This window comes from Nelumbo nucifera, chromosome 2 (assembly GCF_055504915.1).
Source record: "Nelumbo nucifera cultivar China Antique chromosome 2, China Antique-T2T, whole genome shotgun sequence".
Classification (NCBI taxonomy): domain Eukaryota; kingdom Viridiplantae; phylum Streptophyta; class Magnoliopsida; order Proteales; family Nelumbonaceae; genus Nelumbo; species Nelumbo nucifera.
In genome coordinates this window covers 102,956,669-102,977,715 of record NC_142650.1, presented here as the reverse complement: position 1 = coordinate 102,977,715, position 21,047 = coordinate 102,956,669, and the positions used below count along the sequence as shown (strand labels likewise).

Below are 21,047 nucleotides of genomic sequence, written 5' to 3'. Positions count from 1 at the left end.
TTGTCAAATTATCATCGCTTAAATCATTTTTTACAATTTTTACCCACGACATTTTTGGTCTACCATAAGCCTGCTAAAATTTTCAACTTACAATGGATCTCTTTTTTGGTAGGTTCTACCCGGAACTGAATGAAATTAGTCTTGAACTGACCTTACCCGATCTGTTATAGGGTAGGATCTAGTTCCAAATTCTTAAAATTGATTGCAATATAAGCCAGTTCCAGGGTCTAAGGGTTTACCCTACCTGAACTGACCCAATGGATCAGTCTTGGTGGAATCGATCTTGGTGGAACCTGCCTTAGAATTGAACTTGTCTTGAAATAAATACCAAAATACTTTTTTTATTGTAAATAAGATAGCTTATTTAAGCAACGAAAGAACATAAATATACATAGAGCAGAAACCCCCTAGGAGATTTAACGATCAGTTTGCAGGGGTTCAAAAAGAGTTTGTTTTTCTTGTCTAATGCGAGCTTTATTTGCTAGGAGATGAGCTCCAATGTTTTCAGATCTTTTTACATGGGATATACTAAAATTTACAAAAAGAGATATTATTCATTTGATTTCTTCGATTATGCCTTCCATGAAGGACAACAACCCTTGTGTGAGACGGGATCTGCTCCTCACATGCACATCCACCATGCATAGGGTACATCTCCCATGAATAATGACTTAAAAATACAGATGTTCCCAATGCACGGTAGGATGTGTGTGTGAGACGCCCTCCTGTGAGGAGCAGATCTGGTCTTCCCTTGTGTAGCTTATATCCTGCAACTGCCTTAAGCTTCTAAGACATTAATTGGTGCTGTGGTTTTGCATGGTTCTCCTTCTACAAAGATAAGTGATATTCAAGGAAAACAAATTTTCTGTGGTTTTGCAACTGCAACTGCCTTGAGCATTTTTTTTTTATTTTATATGTTTATATATAAATGTTAAATAACAAACATCCAATCACTTTTGATCCCAAAATTTATTATTAGTTGATTTATTTGCACATTACAGTTTTCCTATCTTATTCATCATCATTCACGAAATTCTAAATTATTTACAAAACTGAAGATTCTTTCTTAAAAATCATAAATTTTGTCAATGGGAGTTTTTGTAATGGCGGTACTCTAAATTTGAGATTGATGCCCGTCACAATAGAGGAAAAAAGAGAGACAAAATAGTTATTGAGGATTTGGTTAAAAGACTTAAAATTAGGTTCATCTCTACTTAACAAACCAGGTCTTGACCTGGGTAATTTGCCAAATTGTCTAAGCTTTACTGAGTTCGACTAAATCATTTCATTCTTGGTTTCATGACACGAGTTTCAAGTCATGTTGGAAATTTGAAATTTTTGGAAAGATGAACCCTTAGATGCTATATTATCTTATAAATTTTGATACTTTTTTTATTCTTTCTCTGAAGTATCATATCATAAGTTTTAACGAATGGCAAGGGTTGAACACTACTAGATCACTTGGCTAAATTGACTGTATAAGTAGGTTTTGGTACTTAAGGAACCATTCAACCTGAAATCTTAAGTTGTTTGGTGAGATGTTTGAATATATTTTTATTCTCTAACATTATCTACTTTTAAACCAGACAACTCACTAAATAAGAAGGGCCCGTTTGGTTTGTGATTGGAATCGGAATCGGAATGGTCTATTTCACTTGGTTGTTTGGTTCAGACCGGAATTGGAATCGGATTCCGATTTATGCTGTTTGGTTCATTAAGAGGCTGGAATCGGAATCAGCCATAATTTCCAATTTTGCCCATAATAAAAATAAAAAAAAGCCAAAAATGCATGGAAATACCAAAAATTGCAAAAGTTTTGTAGTAAAATGCAGAAATTACAATAATTTGTAGAAAATTCAGAAATTGCATGAAAAATAAATGACATTTGCAGAACTTGCAAAAAAAAAAGCAGAAATTTTGCAAGAAAATGCAGAAATTGCAACAATTTTCAAAAAAAAATCAGAAAAATGCATGAAAATACTAGAAATTTTGTAGAAAAATAAAAAAAAAATAGAGAAAATTTGTAGGAAAATGCAGAAATTACAACAATTTAACAGAAGATTCAAAAAATGCATGAAAATATCAGGAATTTTGTAGAAATTGCAAAAGTTGCAAGAAAATGCAGAAATTACAACAATTTTGCATAAAATTATAGAAATTACAGAATTTTTGTAGGAAATTGCAGAAAATTGCAAGAAAATCAGAAAATGCAGAAATTACAATAATTTTGGCATAAAATTCAGAAAAATGCATGAAAATACTAGAAATTTTGCAAAAAAATAGAAAAACATAAAAAGTTTGCGGGGAAAATGCAGAAATTACAATAGTATCCAATGAGTTTAACCAAACTTGGATGAGAGAGTTGTCCTAGAAATATAACCTCTGCCTACAAACCTGCCAAGTTCCTAGCAGAACTGAAAGAGAAATAATCTCCAAATAATAGTAGAGAAAAATAGAGAAATAATCTCCAAAGACAAAAGTACCATCCATTCTCTGTGGCCCTGAAAACTATTACCCCCATCATGAACCTTGACTACTACTTGAAGGGGCTGAAGCCCCTTACTTAAATCCTCAGAAACGTATCCTCTATAAACACTTCCAAATCCTCCTCCACCCAACACATGATCTGGCCTAAATTTCTTTGTTATTATCTTTAGTTCATTGTAAGAGAATGCAATCAGTGGATTTGCAGCAAATTCACGTCGTAGGTCCTCAACCTCTTCAGGATTGGAAGGCAATTTCTGGCCATCTTTCCCTTCCTACTGATGGGGCTTGGTATTTTGGAGACTCTGAAAAGGCAGGATATAATTAGATAAAGAAATTGAAGAAAACATGGGATAAAAAGAACAATTCACTGTTTTTCTGAAAAAAAAAACAAAGAAAAAAAAAGAGAAACAGATAACAGTCTCAAAGCAGATGAAAAACCAGAAAGAAAAAATAACAACTAAACATAAAAATCTTAGTTTGCTATTGTATTTAATAATTTATTCATTATAACCTAATCAGGTAAGATGCGGTCAATGTTCGATTACCTTCCATTGCTTGTGTATTTAATAATTATTACTCTACAGATTTGTTTTAGATCTGAATTGATATTGTCCGTACACATTAGGCCTACATTTCATTGTGAATTTTGTCCTACATCAAATGCATTATACATTAACAACATAAAAATCTTAGTTTTTTTATGTATTTAATAATTTATTCATTATAACCTAATCAGGTAAGATGGAGACAATGTTCAATTTGCTTCCATTGCTCTCTAGTGTGTTTCACAAATCCTGATTGATCAGTTTTTTTTTTTTTTTGCTTCTTGATTGGTAAGATTTTTACCTTGTGAAAGTACAGGAGAGAGATTACTAGTCCAGTAAGTGATAAAATGAGGGATAACAAACCAAAATGGTTTGGATATATACATAGAAGACTGCCTGCTGCACCAATAAGAAGCAATCTGATGCAAAGGGCTGGAACCAAGATGAGACAGGATCAGGCGTAAAAGGACATTGGTTGAGGTAGTGAGAAATTATTTTGGGGCTTACAATTTAATAATGGTCAATGGATATGGCCCTTGATAGAATGGAATGACAAAACAGGATTAATGTAGCACAAACTTGTCCAAGCTACATAAGCCAAGTTGAAAACCACAGTGGATATTATTTTCCCCTGGACAGACTTTAGTAATCTTGAGTTCCTTAAAGTTGGAAGCATGGTCCTACTCTAGGTTCATTTCTACATTGTACAAGAATATACAACTCAAAGAAGGTGCTCATTTTACTGCATATTCCTTATTGTCTAAGTGTAATTTGATTTTTTCTAGGGATCTAGAAATGAAATTTATGCACCTTTTCACTGATACAATTAAGGCCTGAGGGAAGAGAGACAGAAAGATAGAGACAATCTAAACATGGTAAAATCTTGGGAATATATTGATAATTTCCCATGAATATCTAGGAAGGTTTGACTGTCTTTGTTAAGGGCCCGCGAATAGGATCTCGTCACAGGTCGGTTAACGGGGAAAACTTCTTTTTTTCCCTTGTTTCTCCCTTTTCTCGAGGAACCTATCTTTAGCGCCTTTATGGTGATTTGTTAAAGAGATCACCAACTCTCCTCTGCTCTTTCTTGACTGAAATTCTGGATATATTTATTGAATAACATCTGCTCCTTAAATAGGAATTACAAGAGTCCTTCTTAAGGAAACTTTCTAAAAACATTAAGAGACTTTCTAAAAAGAGACTTTCTAAGAACATTAGGAAACTTAAGAGACTTTCTAAAAACATTAGGAAACTTAAGAGACTTTCTAAAAAGAGACTTTCTAAAAACATTAGGAAACTTTCTAAAAGGAAACTTTCTAAAAGAAACATTAAGAAACTTTCTAAAAGACCTAGGAAATAATAATGCTACTGCCTAATTAAGAAACTGAATCTAACGCCCATTACTGCTGCTGTACTGCTGCTGTCTGCGGCTGCATCCACAATAGTCTTCAACAAAATATCTCTCAGCCTACAACATGAAATTGTTGTTGTTGATGATGGTGGTGCCATATGACCTTTCATAGACCAAGATAGAGTAATTTTACTTATACTTCCAATCCCACTTAAGTGGGATAAGACGGATGATAGTAATACCAAACACTAATTTTCAGTAAGATAGGTTTCACAAACTCTATTCTCCTAGATAAATTTATATTTGGAAATCTGTTGTTGAGATGCATAGAAATGAGTTTTCAATGTATAAACTAAAGCTAAAAATGCTATAACTATTAATACACAACTACTACCACTACTATAACATAAAACACAGCCTTAGAGCAGAATGAGGGAATAGGTAGGTGTTGCCAACCCACCTAAACGGGTTAAAACCATTGATACCCAGATACATGTGCGTGGGTGCCATATCATGTTGGATACTTCAAATTTTAGTGTAAATTTCATATATGTACTGTATCCAGGCATGTCCTTTCTGTGTTTGGATAACAAAGGTTGGGACAGGTTAGGATGTCCTTTTTTTTTGATAAATTACAGAAGATTTTCATTAATCAAGTCAAACAGATTACAAAGCAACCATCATTAAAACAGGTACACTTTATATAACAGAAACAAATTCCCCACAGCCCTACCAAGAAATCTTTTCTACAAAATTACAACCCAGTCCAGGGCAACCCCACAGCAGAGAATCCCTCCCCGCTCCATCTCTTGCTAAAGAATCTGCTAACATATTTGCCCTTCTAGGGTTCCAATTGAATGAGGCATTCAGGGAGAACCCTAGTGAGACAACCATATTTGTTTCTGACCTTTCATCCAGCAAATAACACATGACAGTCTCCCTCCTCTATTACATCTCTTAACCCCCGTTGTTGCCACAATTTTAAACCCTGTATTAGAGCCATCAATTCCGCTCTCAAAGACTTCCCTTGTCCCACCGGGCCTGAAAAACTAAGCATAACATTTCTGACAACACCCCCTACACCCAATAGCCCAGATTTCTGATACAACACCCATCAAAGTTAAACTTGATTTTCCCACAATCTGGTGGACTCCATTGCATCACTCTTACCTGTTTACTTCTTTGGAAACCCACCACTGTTTACCAGTCTCTAATCAATTATTAAAAGGTAAATCTTTAAATTTTGTTGTCACTAAATCCCAATGCACCACTCTTATCTTTGTGAGTTCTATCACCTCCTCCATCTGTTTGTACTTCCCAAACAATGTTGCATTCTCTTATGAGTCTGCTCTCAAGACTGGTGGGGATGTGATGATTATCTAATTTTTAGGATTAGTATTAGCAATCGCTAATTTACACAAATATTGGATTCATACATAAGCTGCTTTCCATAAACATAAGAACTATCCATTGGTGAGAAAGAAAAAAGAAATCTGGCATTCACATTGCTAAATCTTGGACAATCACCCCATAAAGTTTAGATAAATTTTCTGGCTGGACAAAAAATATATATAGACAATCACCCCATAAAGTCATGTTGACCTACAAAGCTTCATCTTGGACACTTGCTCATTTCTTCCTTCTAACAACTAAAACCATCCAAACAAACCTCTTACATTGACTGACAAGCAATCCATCCAAGTTCATATTCTCATAGAAATATTGCAAGTCTAACTTCAACTCTTGATTAACAGCATTTGACTAATTCAAGGCTGCATATCTAAGGCACAAACTAGTGGAATTTCTCAGATTTCTTTTCTAGGAAACAAAGTACCCTCTCTCCATAAATCAATCTCTCTCCCTATGTCAAGGAAAGACAAGTTAGTTGAAATTTGAAAAGCATCCCCAGTGGAGTGTTATCTGTTCTGTGTCATCTCCCTATTCCTCTTCCAGATGTTTGGTCCGCCTTTAGAACAACTTAACTTCTTTGGAGTGTTGGAAGAAGATAAGTGCTCTAATATATGTGACAATTGACCAAAAGCACAAGTCCCCAACTATGAGCTAACGAAGGAGGTTAAGAGGAGGTTGTGATTTTGGTGCCCCCATATTTCAATATACTTCAACCTGGTACCCTGTAACTTACCACATAATACATATATACAGGTTACTAGGATCCACCATTGGAATAGTAAACCATAAGGCTGTGCAAGTGAAAATGACAAGATTATAGTATCACATTTTTAGCTCTAAAATTTGGAAAAGAAAATTAATATACATAAAATCACCCTTATGTTTTCTTGAATTTTAGCAGCAGCCATCTTTAAACATGGCACCTACCAGATACCACTGTTTTTTCATGGAATGCCTAGATTTTTCCTTACAAACCATAGCTTCTATACCTCCATAAGCAGCAGCTTTGAAATGCTTGTATCTGCTCTCTCTATTTTAAGCCTGAATGCACCCATATGCCATCCCTATTCTAATCAATACAGTCAAAGCCCTATTATATATACTATATCCCAGTTTATATAATTTTTCCTTCTTCGAGAAAGGTGAACTTCTCATATAATGGCTCTCTTCAAATGTTTCAGGTCCATGGGCATCAGGACATCTCATCAAAGAAGGTAAGCAACTAATGGCTATAAATATGGTATAATTTGATTAGAATAATAGCAGAAAATAGAAGGAAAAAAGAAAGAAGAAGATAGGAGAGAAGAAGAGGAAACTACCTTTTGAGCTCTATATAGTTCAGCCTATTAAATAGAACGAGCGGAATTTTCAGAGATTTTACCTCTCGAAAGTAGAAAAAATGAGAAAAGGAATTTAACTTGCCAAATTGCAATACAAAATCTGTTTCATCCTCTAATTTAAGGGATCATGAATCAGCTTCAAAATAAAACTTACCTTGCTATGGTCTGGTCGGGTTTGCAGTGAAAAAACTGGGGAGTAATGAAAAAAATAAAGTGTGAGAGAGAGAAGGAGAGGAAGAAGAAGAATAGGAAATAGGAGAGAAAAAATCAACGGTGATTTACCTTGTTGTTACAGTCGCCGGAGTTTCGGTTCTGAAAGTTGGAATCGGGTAGGGAGAGGTTTGAGGGTTTTTTTGTCATTTTGATTTTTTTACGTGAAAGAGCGGGAATGACATTCCGATTCCGGGGGGTGGGTCAGGAATGGCCCATTTCCGAAAATGGGGGATTGCCATTCCGTCCGAAATGGGAATCGATTCTGATTCCGCCCAACCAAATGCATGGACCATTCCGATTTCGATTTCAGACCCCTATTACTGCGAACCAAACGGACCCTAATTATTATGTATTAAGAACATCTGTAAGTTTAAACAATGACAATTTGATAGATATTCACTGTCAAAGGCATGGATACTATGAACATTGTTCCTATTTTTTTTACCACTTCATTTATTTTTCTTTTGATTTATGATACTGACAATATTACATATGAGCTGACCCATCTAATTAATGTTAGACACCCCCTCTTTCACTAGTTTGGACTGGGGTTTGGTTTGCTTGTAAGAATTGGACTTGAAATCCTCCAGAATGGTATATTTCCCTTGTTTGTTTGGTTCAGGCCAAGAATCGGAGTGGAATCAGAATTGATTGGAATGGATCTTCATTCGCAAGGGAGGGGAGGGAATGCCATTCCACCAGGAATAGATTCCGATTCCACCCAACCAAATGGTTCGACATTCCGATTCCTGCAAGACAAGCGGATGGTTTGCCCAGCCAAACAAGCAAGTTCTGGCCTGAATTGAGACAGATTGGGCATGGGAGTTTCAGCTGGGAATTGGTCTTTGTCATAATTCTCAGACTACACACCATTACTCGCCGGAGGTGGAGATGCCTTCTTCTTCTTTTCTTGGGGCTCTTACAAGTGTCTCGTTGACGCTATTCCTGACTTTCTCCCATTCAGAAATTTCAAAAAGAGCTATTTGACTGCAGATCCGGACTCCCATGTTGACAGGACACCGACACCCAATTTGGCCGTCGGTGTCATTTGATCAGTAAACAGCCGGGAGTCTCTTGGGTGTTTGTTTGCCGGCTCCCCATAGCTCACCATGTATTGAATTCCCATGTTGAGCTCCGGTCGTCTGAATATGGAATACATGCGAATAAGTAATTACAGGCTCCAAGCTGTTTGACAGCTCTGAATATGAAATGCTTTCTGTTTCTGACAAATTGATCTTTGTTTTGACCTTTGAAGGAGACTCATTCGTCTAATGGGTGCAAGGAACAGAGGCCCTTTTTTTTTCAGAATCTGATTATTGAAACACGAACCCAACTCCTAAAGCAAATTCTTGGAAAGAATCGGACATAAAATGGAAAAACAAAATGATCAGCAATTTATGAAAACTGAGAAAGTCTAGGCTATTTATGATCCAATTGCTGCCATTTATTAATAAGCAAGTTTCAGCAGCTTTCATTGATAAAGTAATTTCATAAAAATACAGTCTTAAGGCACAAATTGTCCTGCTGGAAATAGTGCAAATACAAATGTGGGAACAAAGAGAGAAACAAAGAAGATCAATAATGGAGGACATAGATATTATACTCAACGGTGGCATCTCCTGTTTTAGGATTGAAAGTATGAGTCCTGGCCTGAACATAGCCCCTAGCAAACCGGAACAGCCCACTTCCACCTATCACCGGCATCTCTCTCACCTTTGTGAACACTGCATTCCTCCCTAAAATGGTGATGGTGCTTCCGTTATACTTCCCTTCCATGAAAGCAAAGTTCATGGCCATTAATAAGCCCACCTCACTCTGTGACGACAAGGTGTAGAACCCCTGCGCTCGTCCGACAAGCTTAGAGCTCAACTCGGGTCCTTCTGTCAATGCATCATCAATCACAAACACTGTGCCAAACAAGGTGGCCGACGTGTTTGTAGTCGGTGCTGCGGCGACCTGGACGGCTGACGGATTGGAACCACTGACGACGTCATGCCAGTACACTCGGAAGTGGCTCAACTTCTCCTTCTTGAGTCCTAGTGCTGCTGGACTTAGGACTCTAGAGAATCCATGAGGTTTTCCTCCAGCAATGGCCAAGATGAAGAAGAAAATGATGAACGGGAGAACAGACTTGAACAGACTGCTAGCCATGAGATCAAATCAAAAGGGTTTAGACGAGGCCAAGCAACAGAGTTGGAAAATGGTCTCTCTGCCTGCATTTCTGTATTTTTTTGAAGTTCAGAAGAACTTCTGGAAAAGGAGTTGGTCGCTGGTCTTTTTCCAAAAAAGAAAAAAAAAATAGTAGAAAGTAGGTCCATAGGAAAACGCGTGATTACTTTAAGCTAACAGGGAACTATTATAATAATAATAATAATAATAATAATAATAATATTATTATTATTATTATTATTATTATTATTATTATAGGGTACCGGGAACCAAGCTACAGTACCAGTAAAATAAGGTAGGATCACAACCTTGATCCCCTGTTTGCATAGGGGTCCGTTTGTTTGGCAGTCGGAATCAGAATTGGAATCTAAATTCTTGATAATATACCATTCCACAGAATGAGAATATGATTCGAATTCCATGCAACCTAGTTGGAATTAGAATGGACCCATATTCTCATGAACCAAATAGATTCAAAGTTTTTTTTCACAAAAAGAAAAAAACTTGAAACTTGTTCGATATCTGAGAGAGAGACCCACCACTAGATAGATCCCTCCATGAGAATGTACATGGAAGATAGAAGTATTATTGCAGCTAAGTTTTTAGGGGGGACTGCTAGTGACTCAGTGGATCAGGTTTGAGTGGTATCCAAGTGACTAAAGTATATCCAGCCGTTATTAGATATTCTTGGTTTGGAAACTGGTTCGTTAAGTGGGATTTGGTTTAGACCCTATTTTTCTAAATGTATAAAGTCTATGCTCATATTTGGAAGTGCGTGTTATTAAGAGTTTATTGGAATAAGCACTTATTTAAGGTGGTAAATTATTTAATTAATTTAGAGTTAAGGAGTCAGTTTTGATTTAATTTCTTCTCTTCATTCTATTCCTATCTTCACATAACAATTTTTCATCCTAAAAGAACCTGTCATATGCTCGAAATAAGCCCCTCTATACGTATCTTTTAGAATATAAGCATGAAACTGGTAGGGGTGAGCAAAAAAAATGGAAAAACCAAATTGACCGAATCGGAAAATCGGTTAACTGTAACGATTGGTTCAGTTTTGGTTCGATGTTTTTAAAAACTAAAGGTATCGGTTTGGTTTCAGTTAATTTATTTAGAAAACTGTAGTTAACAGAACCAACCGGATATATTTCTATAAATATATATACTTATGTATATTATATATTTTATATATTTTATATATTATAAATTAATAAATATGCATTATATATACATGTTTATAATATATGATATATTATTTATTATTTAAAATATAATATTTTATATATTTTTTCAATTTTTTATTATATATTTATATATATTTTTATAATATATATTGTAAAAATTAAAAAAATCAATGAACTGAACCGATCAACAGGTTAACCGATTGGTTTTGGTTACCAATTTTCTAAAAACTGGTATTAATGGTTCGGTTACAATAAAAGCCCCACGGTTTGGTTAACCAAACCGTGAGCACCCCTAGAAACTGGGCTAAATTGCAAATTAAAGTGAGGGGTGCTAATTTTGTTTATGAAAATGCATCTATTGCTCCATTTGGAAAGTATGAAAAATAAATATGCCTAGTGCAATTGCAAAAAGACTCGAGAAACTTCATTTGGAGCTTCTCAAATTCAGCTCAAAATAGGTTTCTCGCATCTTTTCAGTGTCGTGTCTTTTGGCAGCAAGATCTTTCACATGCCAAACGAGAATAGGCCGATTCGGTCTTCCTGGCTTGTAAACAGTCAAAAGACTGTGTGAAAAATACACCAAACGGACACGTAATCTCTAAGAGGTTTTAAGCAAGATCGGGATCTCCTACCCGTACCTAGACATTAGAGCTGTATATTGGGAGGTGTCTTCTCTATTTACATGTAACCATTATGGGAAGATGTTACCAATGTACAACTGTAGTATCCTATGGGTAAGTATGAAAATGATATTTAATTTCTATAGAAGTTAATGAATAAAAATTGTAGAGAGCCCACTTAAAATAAACAATGGCTATGGGATCAAAAGTACTACCTTGCTTGAGATAATTCAAGGTGTAGGGGTGCTCACTCTCTAGTTAACCGAACCATAAGCCTATTTTCCAAACTAAATTGGCATTATTGACTTTTGGAAAACCATGAATCAAAATCAAATCAAAACTAATATTCATATTGGTTAACTGAAATCAAACCAGTACTTTCGACTTTCAAATATACAGAATTGATCATTTCATCGGGTCAGTTCAATTAACTAAAACTTTCGATTCAATTTTGTCAGTTTAGTTGGGTTTTTTTGTTTTTGATGAACAACCCTAATATAAGGAAGAGGTGAACTTATTGTTAGTGGTAACAAATAGTAAAAGCATTGTAGATATTTTGATGTATAGAAAACATCTCCCGATGATGATATCATCATTTCTTAAATTATCATTGGGAGATAATCCCAATACACAACAGGATGTGCTGTGGGACGTTGTGGGGGGCTGATTTAGTCTCCATATAATCATAACCTAGGTTAGGGTTATCAACCACTTGGAATCTTCTAATAATGGACCAATCATAATAAGGCACATGCATCGGCCTGATATAGAAGGTCCATGTGTATGGAGCTGTCATACTTAGGTTCAAATTATGGGGTTTAGGATAAATGGCAATATTCGATGTTTAATACCTTTGCCAAAGATGCCATACATGACCAAAACTTAGCACCTGGAACAATTTCTATCTATGAGTATTGCCCCTTAATTAATTTAAAGTAGATGACTAGAATTCCTAACCGCATCATTGAAAATGAAGTTGGTGTTCCATGTATTTGAGTTAAATAGGTGATGAAGTTTTGATGTATTTTCATTTTCTTGGGGTCGGGTTATTAAGAGGTTCAAGGAGAGTTTTATATTCTTTGGATATTAGCAAGCAAATCCATGAAAAATATATGGGGTTGAATAGAGTTTGGATAGGTTTGGCTTGGTAAATTTAAAATTTTACATCAATTTGGTTTCAAATTAAGGTTCATATTCAAGGTTAGTCTAGGGTTGGCTCTTAACCCTACACAATCCATCTTATTTATATCCATGTTTTATTAGAAAGAGGCAAAAGAGTTTCAAAGATATTTAGGCCATGTTCGGTTGCCGATATTTAGTAGGGGTAAGTTGGTTAATCGGGTATTCATTTGCTGTAATATTGGGTTCCACGATAAACGATGATTCCAAAGAGTACCATTTACTCAGGTAACTAATACCCTCCTAGAGGGTGGGCAAGCAACTTATCCGTGCTAAAATAACGCCCCCTCCCTCCTAGGTTTCCCTTTACTCAAGTAACTTGTATCACACAAGAATTGCTAGAACCTATCTTACCTGGACAAATTTTATCTCAAAAATACTTGCCCAGGTAAATTCACATATCCAAGTGAAAACAAACGAGGCCTTAATAAGAAATAAGAGATCTAATGGGGGAGAAGAAATGTTATAAACATTGACTATTGAAGAGAGGGGGGAGAATTAAGAACAATTTTATTAGAGAAGGATAATGATAGATTTTAATATAGAGAAAATTAAGACATAAGAGGGATTTTAGGTTTATGAGGAGATGTAAAAGGATTTTTAATATTTCACATGTGTGAAGAATGAGAGAAAGGAAGACTTAGTGTGAGGACTGTGGTGAGAGACCCTTGGCCTCCACAGACACTCCTCTTTTTATTGTATATACTAGTGCCTAGTGGTGACCCATGATCTGCTATTAAAAAAAAGCCTTTTTTAAGGAAAAAAGTATGAAGTAAACATCAATTCACCAAAGTTTTTATATATTTTGTATTTCTTTTGCATATAAAACAGTAGAAAATATATTTTTTCCTTTTTTAATTATTGAACTGCAAATTTATTTATTTTTATATAGCTTAAGTACATAAATCAAGTACTTGGAATGAGATAAATCACCAAGTTAAAAAATAATTTCAAATTTTGAACTGATTGAGATAACCAAAAAATCAGGTCAGATGTTTTTTCATGTTACATTCTATTATTGAATAGGGACAATGCATGAAACAAATCTACATTAAATTAATAAAAAAAGAGAAAAGATGATAACCGATGGGAATGAGCAATAGTTTCTTTAGACTTTTACAGAACAAGATCAATTTACCCCATGTTATTTAGGCCTAGGGAAAAAAGATAAATAAACTATTTGAGGTAATTAAGTAGTTTTATAATTGAAATAGATGTTTTTGATGCTTTAAAAACAGACATGTTTGAAGAAAAATAGATGTTTTGATTAATTAATTATGTGCATGGGAGATGTTTTGAAATTAAGTCTTTGACGTTTTGGGTGGAGGGGGATTTATGGTTGAATAATATCATGAAATTTGTGATAAAGATAAGATGAACAAGAAAAGGAATCTAGAATATAATTTCGAATAATGTCTTTCCAAATATAAATTTAGAGATATCAACAGGGGGACCGGTTGTAAGGATGAGATCTATAAAACTCTATGATGGAAAATAAAGATATCTAACTTAAAAACTTTATTATTTTTTTTTTTTTTTACTTTTAATATTTCACATGAGTGAAAGAGAGAAAGGATGTGAGGATATGTCCTCCCCCACTGCTACAAATGTGAGAACAAACAGAGAAAACAAGGCTAGAAAAAGAAGATCAATAATGGAGGACATAGATATTATACTCAACAGTGGCATCTCCTGTTTTAAGATTGAAAGTGTGAGTCCTAGCCTGAACATAGCCCCTAGCAAACCGGAACAGTCCACTTCCACCTATCACCGGCATCTCTCTCACCTTTGTGAACACTGCATTCCTCCCTAAAATGGTGATGGTGCTTCCGTTATACTTCCCTTCCATGAAAGCAAAGTTCATGGACATTAATAAGCCCACCTCACTCTGTGACGACAAGGTGTAGAACCCCTGCGCTCGTCCAACAAGCTTCGAGCTCAGCTCGGGTCCTTCTGTCAATGCATCATCAATCACCATCACTGTGCCAAACAAGGTGGCCGACGTGTTTGTAGTCGGCGCTGCTGCGACCTGGACGGCTGACGGATTGGAACCACCGACGATGTCATGCCAATACAAGCGGAAGTGACTTAACTTCTCTTTCTTGAGTACTCTAGAGAATCCATGAGGCTTTCCTTCAGAAATGGCCAAGACGAAGAAGAAAACGATGAACGGAAAAACAGACTTGAAGAGACTACTACCCATGAGTTCAAATCAAATCAAAAGGGTTTAGACGAGGCAAAACAACAAAGTTGGAGATTGCTCTCTCTCTCTCTCTGTGCCTGTATTTCAAAGCTCAGAACTTCTGAAAAAGGAGTTGGTCACTGGTCTTTCCCCTAAAAAGAACTCAGGAAAAAGTAGTTCTAAAGTAAAACGCGTGGCCACTTTAAGCAAAATCCCACCACCAGATGAATCCGTCCATGAGATTTTGCTTGGAAGATAATCCGTCTGCGGTATGATTACAACTTAATTATTAAGAGTGTTAGTGGAACAGTTACAGGTTTGAGTGGTATCCAAGCACTGCCTCACTGGTTCTTTTTAAGGGGTGGTCTCACACCTTATTTTCTCTGGTCACTGGTGCTGAACGACAAGTTATGATGCTCAGGATTTCATTATTCTTTGCCTTATGGCGTCAGAAAAGGGGTAGGGGTTGGCCCATATAAAGGCAACATTTGGGGTCTAATATTAGTAAAAGTAATATTTTTAAAATAATTTAAAAAATAGGATAATTTTGGAAAAATAATATCAATAAAGGGCAAAATCACTGATCATCTTCTTCCTCTTGCAATCTATTCACCAGTGCCGCCACCGTCTGCTGCCACCTCCGGCAATGCCTTCACTTATCTCTGCCTCCGGCAATGTTGCCAGAGGTAGACGGAGGCAGAGGCGGCAGCAGCGGCGCTGGTGGTTATTTCTCTGCCCAATGCCGCCACTGCCGCCCACCTCTGCCTCCGCCTCCGACAATGTTGCTGGAGGTGGGTGGAGACAGAGGCAGCGTCGGCGGCTCGGCGCTGGTGGGCGGAGGTGGCGGTGTTGGGCAGAGAAATAACCACCAGCGCCGCCGCCTCTGCCTCTGCCCACCTCCGGCAATGCTGCCAGAAGCGGAGGCGGAGGTGGGTGGAGGCGTTGTCGGAGGCGGCGACGCTGGTGAGTAGACTGCAAGAGGAAGAGGATGAACAGTGATTCTGCCCTTTATTGATATTATTTTTCAAAAGTTACCCTATTTTTAATTTTTTTTTAAATATTACTTTTACTGATATTAGAGCCCAAAAATTGCCCTTATATGCTATTATCTCAAAATTAATTAAGCACCCAACACTGACTGTGCTAAAGGAGCTAGGTGGATGTACTAGAGGATTGTCCTTATATGCTATTATCTCAAAATTAATTAAGCACCCAAGACTGACTGTGCTAAAGGAGCTAGGTGGATGTACTAGAGGATTGTCTAGCTAGTGAAGAATAAAAGTATAAGAAATTTAGGAATCTTTGTGGCAAATTATTTAATTAGTTTAGAGTTAAAGGAATCAGTTTAATTTTATGTTCTCTTCATTCTATTCCTAACTTAACAGAACAACTAATCTGGTTTATGGAAATGCATCTATAGGATGGGATAATCAGGAAGTTCAACAGAACACTTTAATTATCTTTTTGGGGGATGGGTTACCCCCATCCCCTAAACCCATAACCCACCAACCCTCCTGGTGTAGGCAGGACTCAATCGCAAGTCTCCACCACAACCAGCCAGACACCATACCAACTAGCAAATTGTCACCTAATTGATCTTCTATTTTTCCTTTCCAGGATTCAGAAATAAGAGTTTCTAGAACTGGGGTGCTGTGAAAACTTGGAAAGTTGACAAATAATCCCGTTCCATACTTGATTACTCTTGATATGCTAAATTTTTGTGGAAAACACTTTTCTTTTTTCATTTTATTAATTTGAGTGAGGAATGTCACATCATCAGCTATTAAGGTTAAAAAAGAATTGAATAACCTAACTCTCATTTAGAATATTGGTGGATACCCACCTGTTGCCATATTTTGAACCTTGCACTCAGAGAGGGTCAGGCTGGGCCCCAATCCAGACGAATTTCTTTGTGCAGTTAGAGCTTTCCAAGAGCTGTCATAGAAATTTCTCTGCACCAACCAAGACATATATAAATAGTTAAAAGACATGGTTAGGCATGTTTCTTTGCCAAAAGTCTTTCAGTAAAGGGTTTCACTCATCTTTGAAAATGGGATTAATGGCAAATTACAGGAACCTAGGAGGCTTTATATGGCTGATCTTGAGATGTATGTTCATTGACAAAATAGCCTTACTGAGGAATAAATGATGTTTGAAGCCTCAGTCAGTTGTGTGAAAGGCCAAAAACAGAGAGACCATTTTTTAGGCTGTGTTTGAAAATGATGTAAATATGTGTGAATGCAAATATGTAGAATGTAAAAGGGTTCATATAAATTATAAAGTTAGATTAATTTTGCATTGACAAATTTATCTTCTTATCAAACAGACTTTTAGCTGTAATGGATGCAAACAGAAATTCTAATAAAGCATATGTTTTTTTTTTTATCAAAATCCCACTTGAATACAAATTTATTTCTTTTTTATTAATATATTTTTATATCTTATTATCAATGTAAATATGCATTGGTTTGTCATTTGTCAATACAAAAATATAACATTGTCAAACACAGGCAAAAATGAACCAGAGTGCAAATTTATCCTGAACCAGAATTTACACTCCATTTGCATTGTTTCCAAACGCAGACTTATGGGTTTAGAACCAGAGGAAGGGAAATTCTGTGTTCTCTTTTTGACACAGGAGTCAGAGAGAGAAGGGAAATTCTGAAAGTTTTTAATATTTTAACTCGGAATCAGCCTCCTCAATTTCTTTATTAAGGAGAAGACAAAGCCAAGCCAAACGCCAAATTTAAGTTTTCTCTGTTGAATAAAAAGATTCAAATCCCACAAATAATACAAATCGATCATCTCCATTAACGCTTATCTGAAATCAGAAGAAAACGAATACGTGGTTTCTATGTATTATTGAGGCTCAAACTCAATAATGGACTACAAAAACGTTATACTCCACAACTGCATTTCCGGTTTTAGGGTCAAGAGTGTGAGTCTTTGCCTGAGCATAGCCACGAGCGAACCTGAAAAGCCCACTCCCTCCGACCACCGGCTTCTCTCTCACCTCGGAAAGTACAGAGTTCCTTCCAAGGATGCTGAGTGTGTTTCCGTTGTATTTCCCATGAGTGAAGGCATAGTTCAAGACCATTAACAAGCTCAAATCACCTTGTGATGCGAAGCTGCACATCCCCTGAGCTCTTCCAACTTGCCTTGAGGTCAGCTCTGGAGTTTCAGTCAAGATATCATCGAGCACTACCACCAAGCCAAACCTTGTCAGTGATCTGTTGGTTGATGCTGCCGCTGCAACTTGGATGGCCGTCGGGTTGCGGCCACTAACAATGTCATGAAAGTAGAAGTGAAGGTGGGTTATCTTTTCTCGCTTAAGCCCCATGGACTCCGGCAAGAGAGTTCGAACAAAGCCACGAGGTTTGCTACTTGCAGCTGCGAGGCCTAATGAAAAGAAGAAGAAGAAGAAGAAGAAGAAGGGGAAAGGTTAAGAAAATAATGAAAGAAGAGAAGGACTTGGCCATGGCGACAGAAGGGGATGGAGTCTATAGCTGCAAAAGAAATGGAATGACAAATTGATCGATTGAGCTTCTTGTTTATAAATGGGTCTTCTTAATTGTCCATGGATTTCTGAACAAATTAAATAATTTTCGTGTTGTTTGGGCCTCGATCACAAGTAGTTTCATGGAAGAAGATAGGTGATGAAAAGGTCGATCTGAGGGGGAGTGCAGTCTACTTATCCAATTATCCTCAATGGGGTTTTTATCGTCACGCTTTAGCTTTACTTCAGCTCTCGTCGGCAACTACAAGAGTCTCATCATTGATTTTTGCTATAAAATTGGTACCGTCCAAGTGCACGTCCAAACACCACCTACATTGCTTTAATAAAGGAGGGAATATTGGTCTCCATTAGCCAGATTCTGTTTCTCATTCTCACCCTCCAGCTTTTCGGTTTTGGCTTTCATTAAAGAATCAGCTGGTTTCTCATTCTTCTCGTTTCCTTGCGAATTAACAGAAGAACCATGGTGTCCCATATGAGATTTTTGCCCATAAATTTTGGAATCGGAGACTAGTTTAGTGAATGCATGAATTGTACTTAAAGGCTGTGTTTAGTTGCAAATGATTTGAGTATAAATTCTGATCTATTTTGCTTCAAATTTTAAATTATTTTGTTTGATTGCAGTATAAATGAAATAAATTAAGGCATGAAGTAGAATAAAGTAAAACCCATAATAAAATTAAATGAGATTTTGCATTTTTTTCATTTGAACTTCTATGCATTTGCACTAGTGCAAATAAAATTGCATTGCAACCAAACAGAGCCTTAAATTTTACTTTGGAAGGAGTACAAATATGATGAATATGTAGTGTAAAACATTATATATTGTATTGTTTGTACTGTACATATTTGTATTTGTACTCTTAAGGCTCACTTTGGAATGAATACAAATACAAATATATAGAGTGCAAAACCATGTATTTTATAATATTTTATATGTATTTGTACTGTACATAGGCCCAAATTGGAAGGAGTACAAATACAAATATATAGAGCTCAAAACCTTGTATTTTTTTATTATTTTGTATGTATTTGTACTGTACATATTAATATTTGTATTCTTTCCAAAAAGAGCCAACTGCGTTTGGTTTTAGTGCAATTTTATTTGCACTAGTACAAATGCATGGGAGTGCAAATAAATAAAAATTCTCATCTAATTTTGTTTTAGGTTTTACTTTATTTTGCTTTATTTCTTAATTTACTTCATTTATACTGCAATCAAACAAAATAATCTAAATTTAAAAAAAAAAATAGGTCAAAATTTACATTCAAATCATTTGCACTGCTATAGTTTTACATCAGTATGTGCATTGCAACCAAATACAGCCTAAGATTTAGTTTGGAAGGTACAGTGCAAAGCCTAATATTTTGTATTGCTAAACCTGTATTTGCAATATAAATATTTGTATTTATATGTTTCCAAATTAAGCCTAAATTAAAAGTCATGAGCCACACATTACATCTGCTATCTACAACATTTGGTTTTTGCCCTTTTCTCCTACTCTCTAATATCTTGTTGATCAAAATATGGCAACGTATCAGAACATATGGACGATACTAACCATATCGGTAACCTTTCAATAGGCCTTTGTATTGAATATTTCAATATCTCACTTAGTTTTGGGGGTAGATAGGCCTTAAACCGATCCCCTGAACCAGTTTAAAAAGAAACCTACAAAAAAAGTACAGTCAAGATACAATTTGATATGCCTATATTAATTTTGATCCTTGGTGACAAGGTTTAAAGTATCAACATGTATCGGCCTGTATTGACTAATACGTCTTGTTCTGGGACCTTTCCGATATGTCCTTATAGTGAGTGTATCGGATTTTTGACCAGTTCAATGGTGAAAGAGCCTTGAACCGGTTTTGAAAAAAATAAAAAAGTATAAAAAACAGTATCGATATCACCTGATACGCCCCTACCAACATATTGAACATATCAATATTTTGAACCTTGCTTGGTGGTGGGTTAGATTTGGTTTGCAACCCATTAACCCATTTACATAAGTTATTATTTATTAATCGGTGTGGTCAGTTAGTGGATGGGTTGGGTTTTCATTTTTAAATCAGCACTCAAACCCAATCCACCCTAGTTTTAAGGCTTCCCCTGCATCATACTCTAGACATTAAAATTTGCCATCCATCGCTACTGATGACTTCTGCAAATGGCAGAAACGAATGAACTCGTCTACCCAAGAATCAGAATTAAACTGTTGAACCAGTTAGTCAAACCCGTAGACAGTTGCACTGGTTTCAAATCGAACTGTTGAACCGCTAACTGAGAAATCGGTGGCCAAAATTATTCTGGTTGCTGTTCAATAATGATTCTGGTTGCTGTTCAATTTTTAAAACATTGTTTTGAACCTTGTTTTGGACTCAAGTCTGTTTGAAATGTTAATTTATGTAATCTACATGAGGTTTTAATAACATTAGCATGAAGACTGGTTGGAAGCTTTATGTAACATCAGACTTGATTTTTCCCAATTCCCATCACAAACATTTGATGATAGACTTGAAAAGTGGCCAAAGACTGGTAGTTGAGGTGCTGATTTGGATTCAATTAAACGGACTTTCGATTTCAAAAAATTAGATCCTTTTTTAAATTGGGGTTGGATATGGAATCACTCCTCATCATGGATAGTTTGGCTCGTTCAATGATGTGATGATATGCGGAATGATGCAATGACTTGGCTACACTTCAACATCCTTACATACCTTATTAGTTCTAGTTATCTCGGATCAATCGGTTAGACCGAGATGCAAACTGCTTGTCACATTTACCGACCTGTCAAGATGCCATATAGCCTCTTTTTAGAAGCAAGCCAGCTGTTTTCGATCTCTTCGTGA

General features: G+C 36.2%; 2 protein-coding genes, 1 long non-coding RNA gene and 1 pseudogene across 3 annotated transcripts; all 4 read right to left on the bottom strand.

Moving 5' to 3' along the window:
• Positions 1-2,318: 2,318 nt before the first annotated feature.
• LOC109114022 (uncharacterized) lies at positions 2,319-8,622 on the bottom strand. The gene is made up of 4 exons (XR_016082047.1): positions 7,416-8,622; positions 7,288-7,322; positions 7,113-7,136; positions 2,319-2,789 (listed from the first exon to the last, which is right to left on the bottom strand). It is a non-coding gene; the product is annotated as an uncharacterized LOC109114022 (long non-coding RNA).
• A 146-nt stretch (positions 8,623-8,768) lies between these two features.
• LOC104587473 (dirigent protein 22-like) lies at positions 8,769-9,629 on the bottom strand. The gene has a single exon (XM_010245099.3). The coding sequence runs from the start codon at positions 9,495-9,497 to the stop codon at positions 8,922-8,924; it is 576 nt and encodes a 191-aa protein (XP_010243401.1). The 5' UTR covers positions 9,498-9,629; the 3' UTR covers positions 8,769-8,921.
• Positions 9,630-13,989: 4,360 nt separating this feature from the next.
• On the bottom strand, positions 13,990-14,932 carry LOC104587474 (dirigent protein 22 pseudogene; annotated as a pseudogene).
• A 2,539-nt stretch (positions 14,933-17,471) lies between these two features.
• LOC104587475 (dirigent protein 21-like) lies at positions 17,472-18,722 on the bottom strand. Its single transcript, XM_010245103.3, has one exon. It carries the CDS (start codon positions 18,021-18,023, stop codon positions 17,559-17,561), a length of 465 nt encoding a protein of 154 aa, XP_010243405.1. The 5' UTR covers positions 18,024-18,722; the 3' UTR covers positions 17,472-17,558.
• Positions 18,723-21,047: the final 2,325 nt, after the last annotated feature.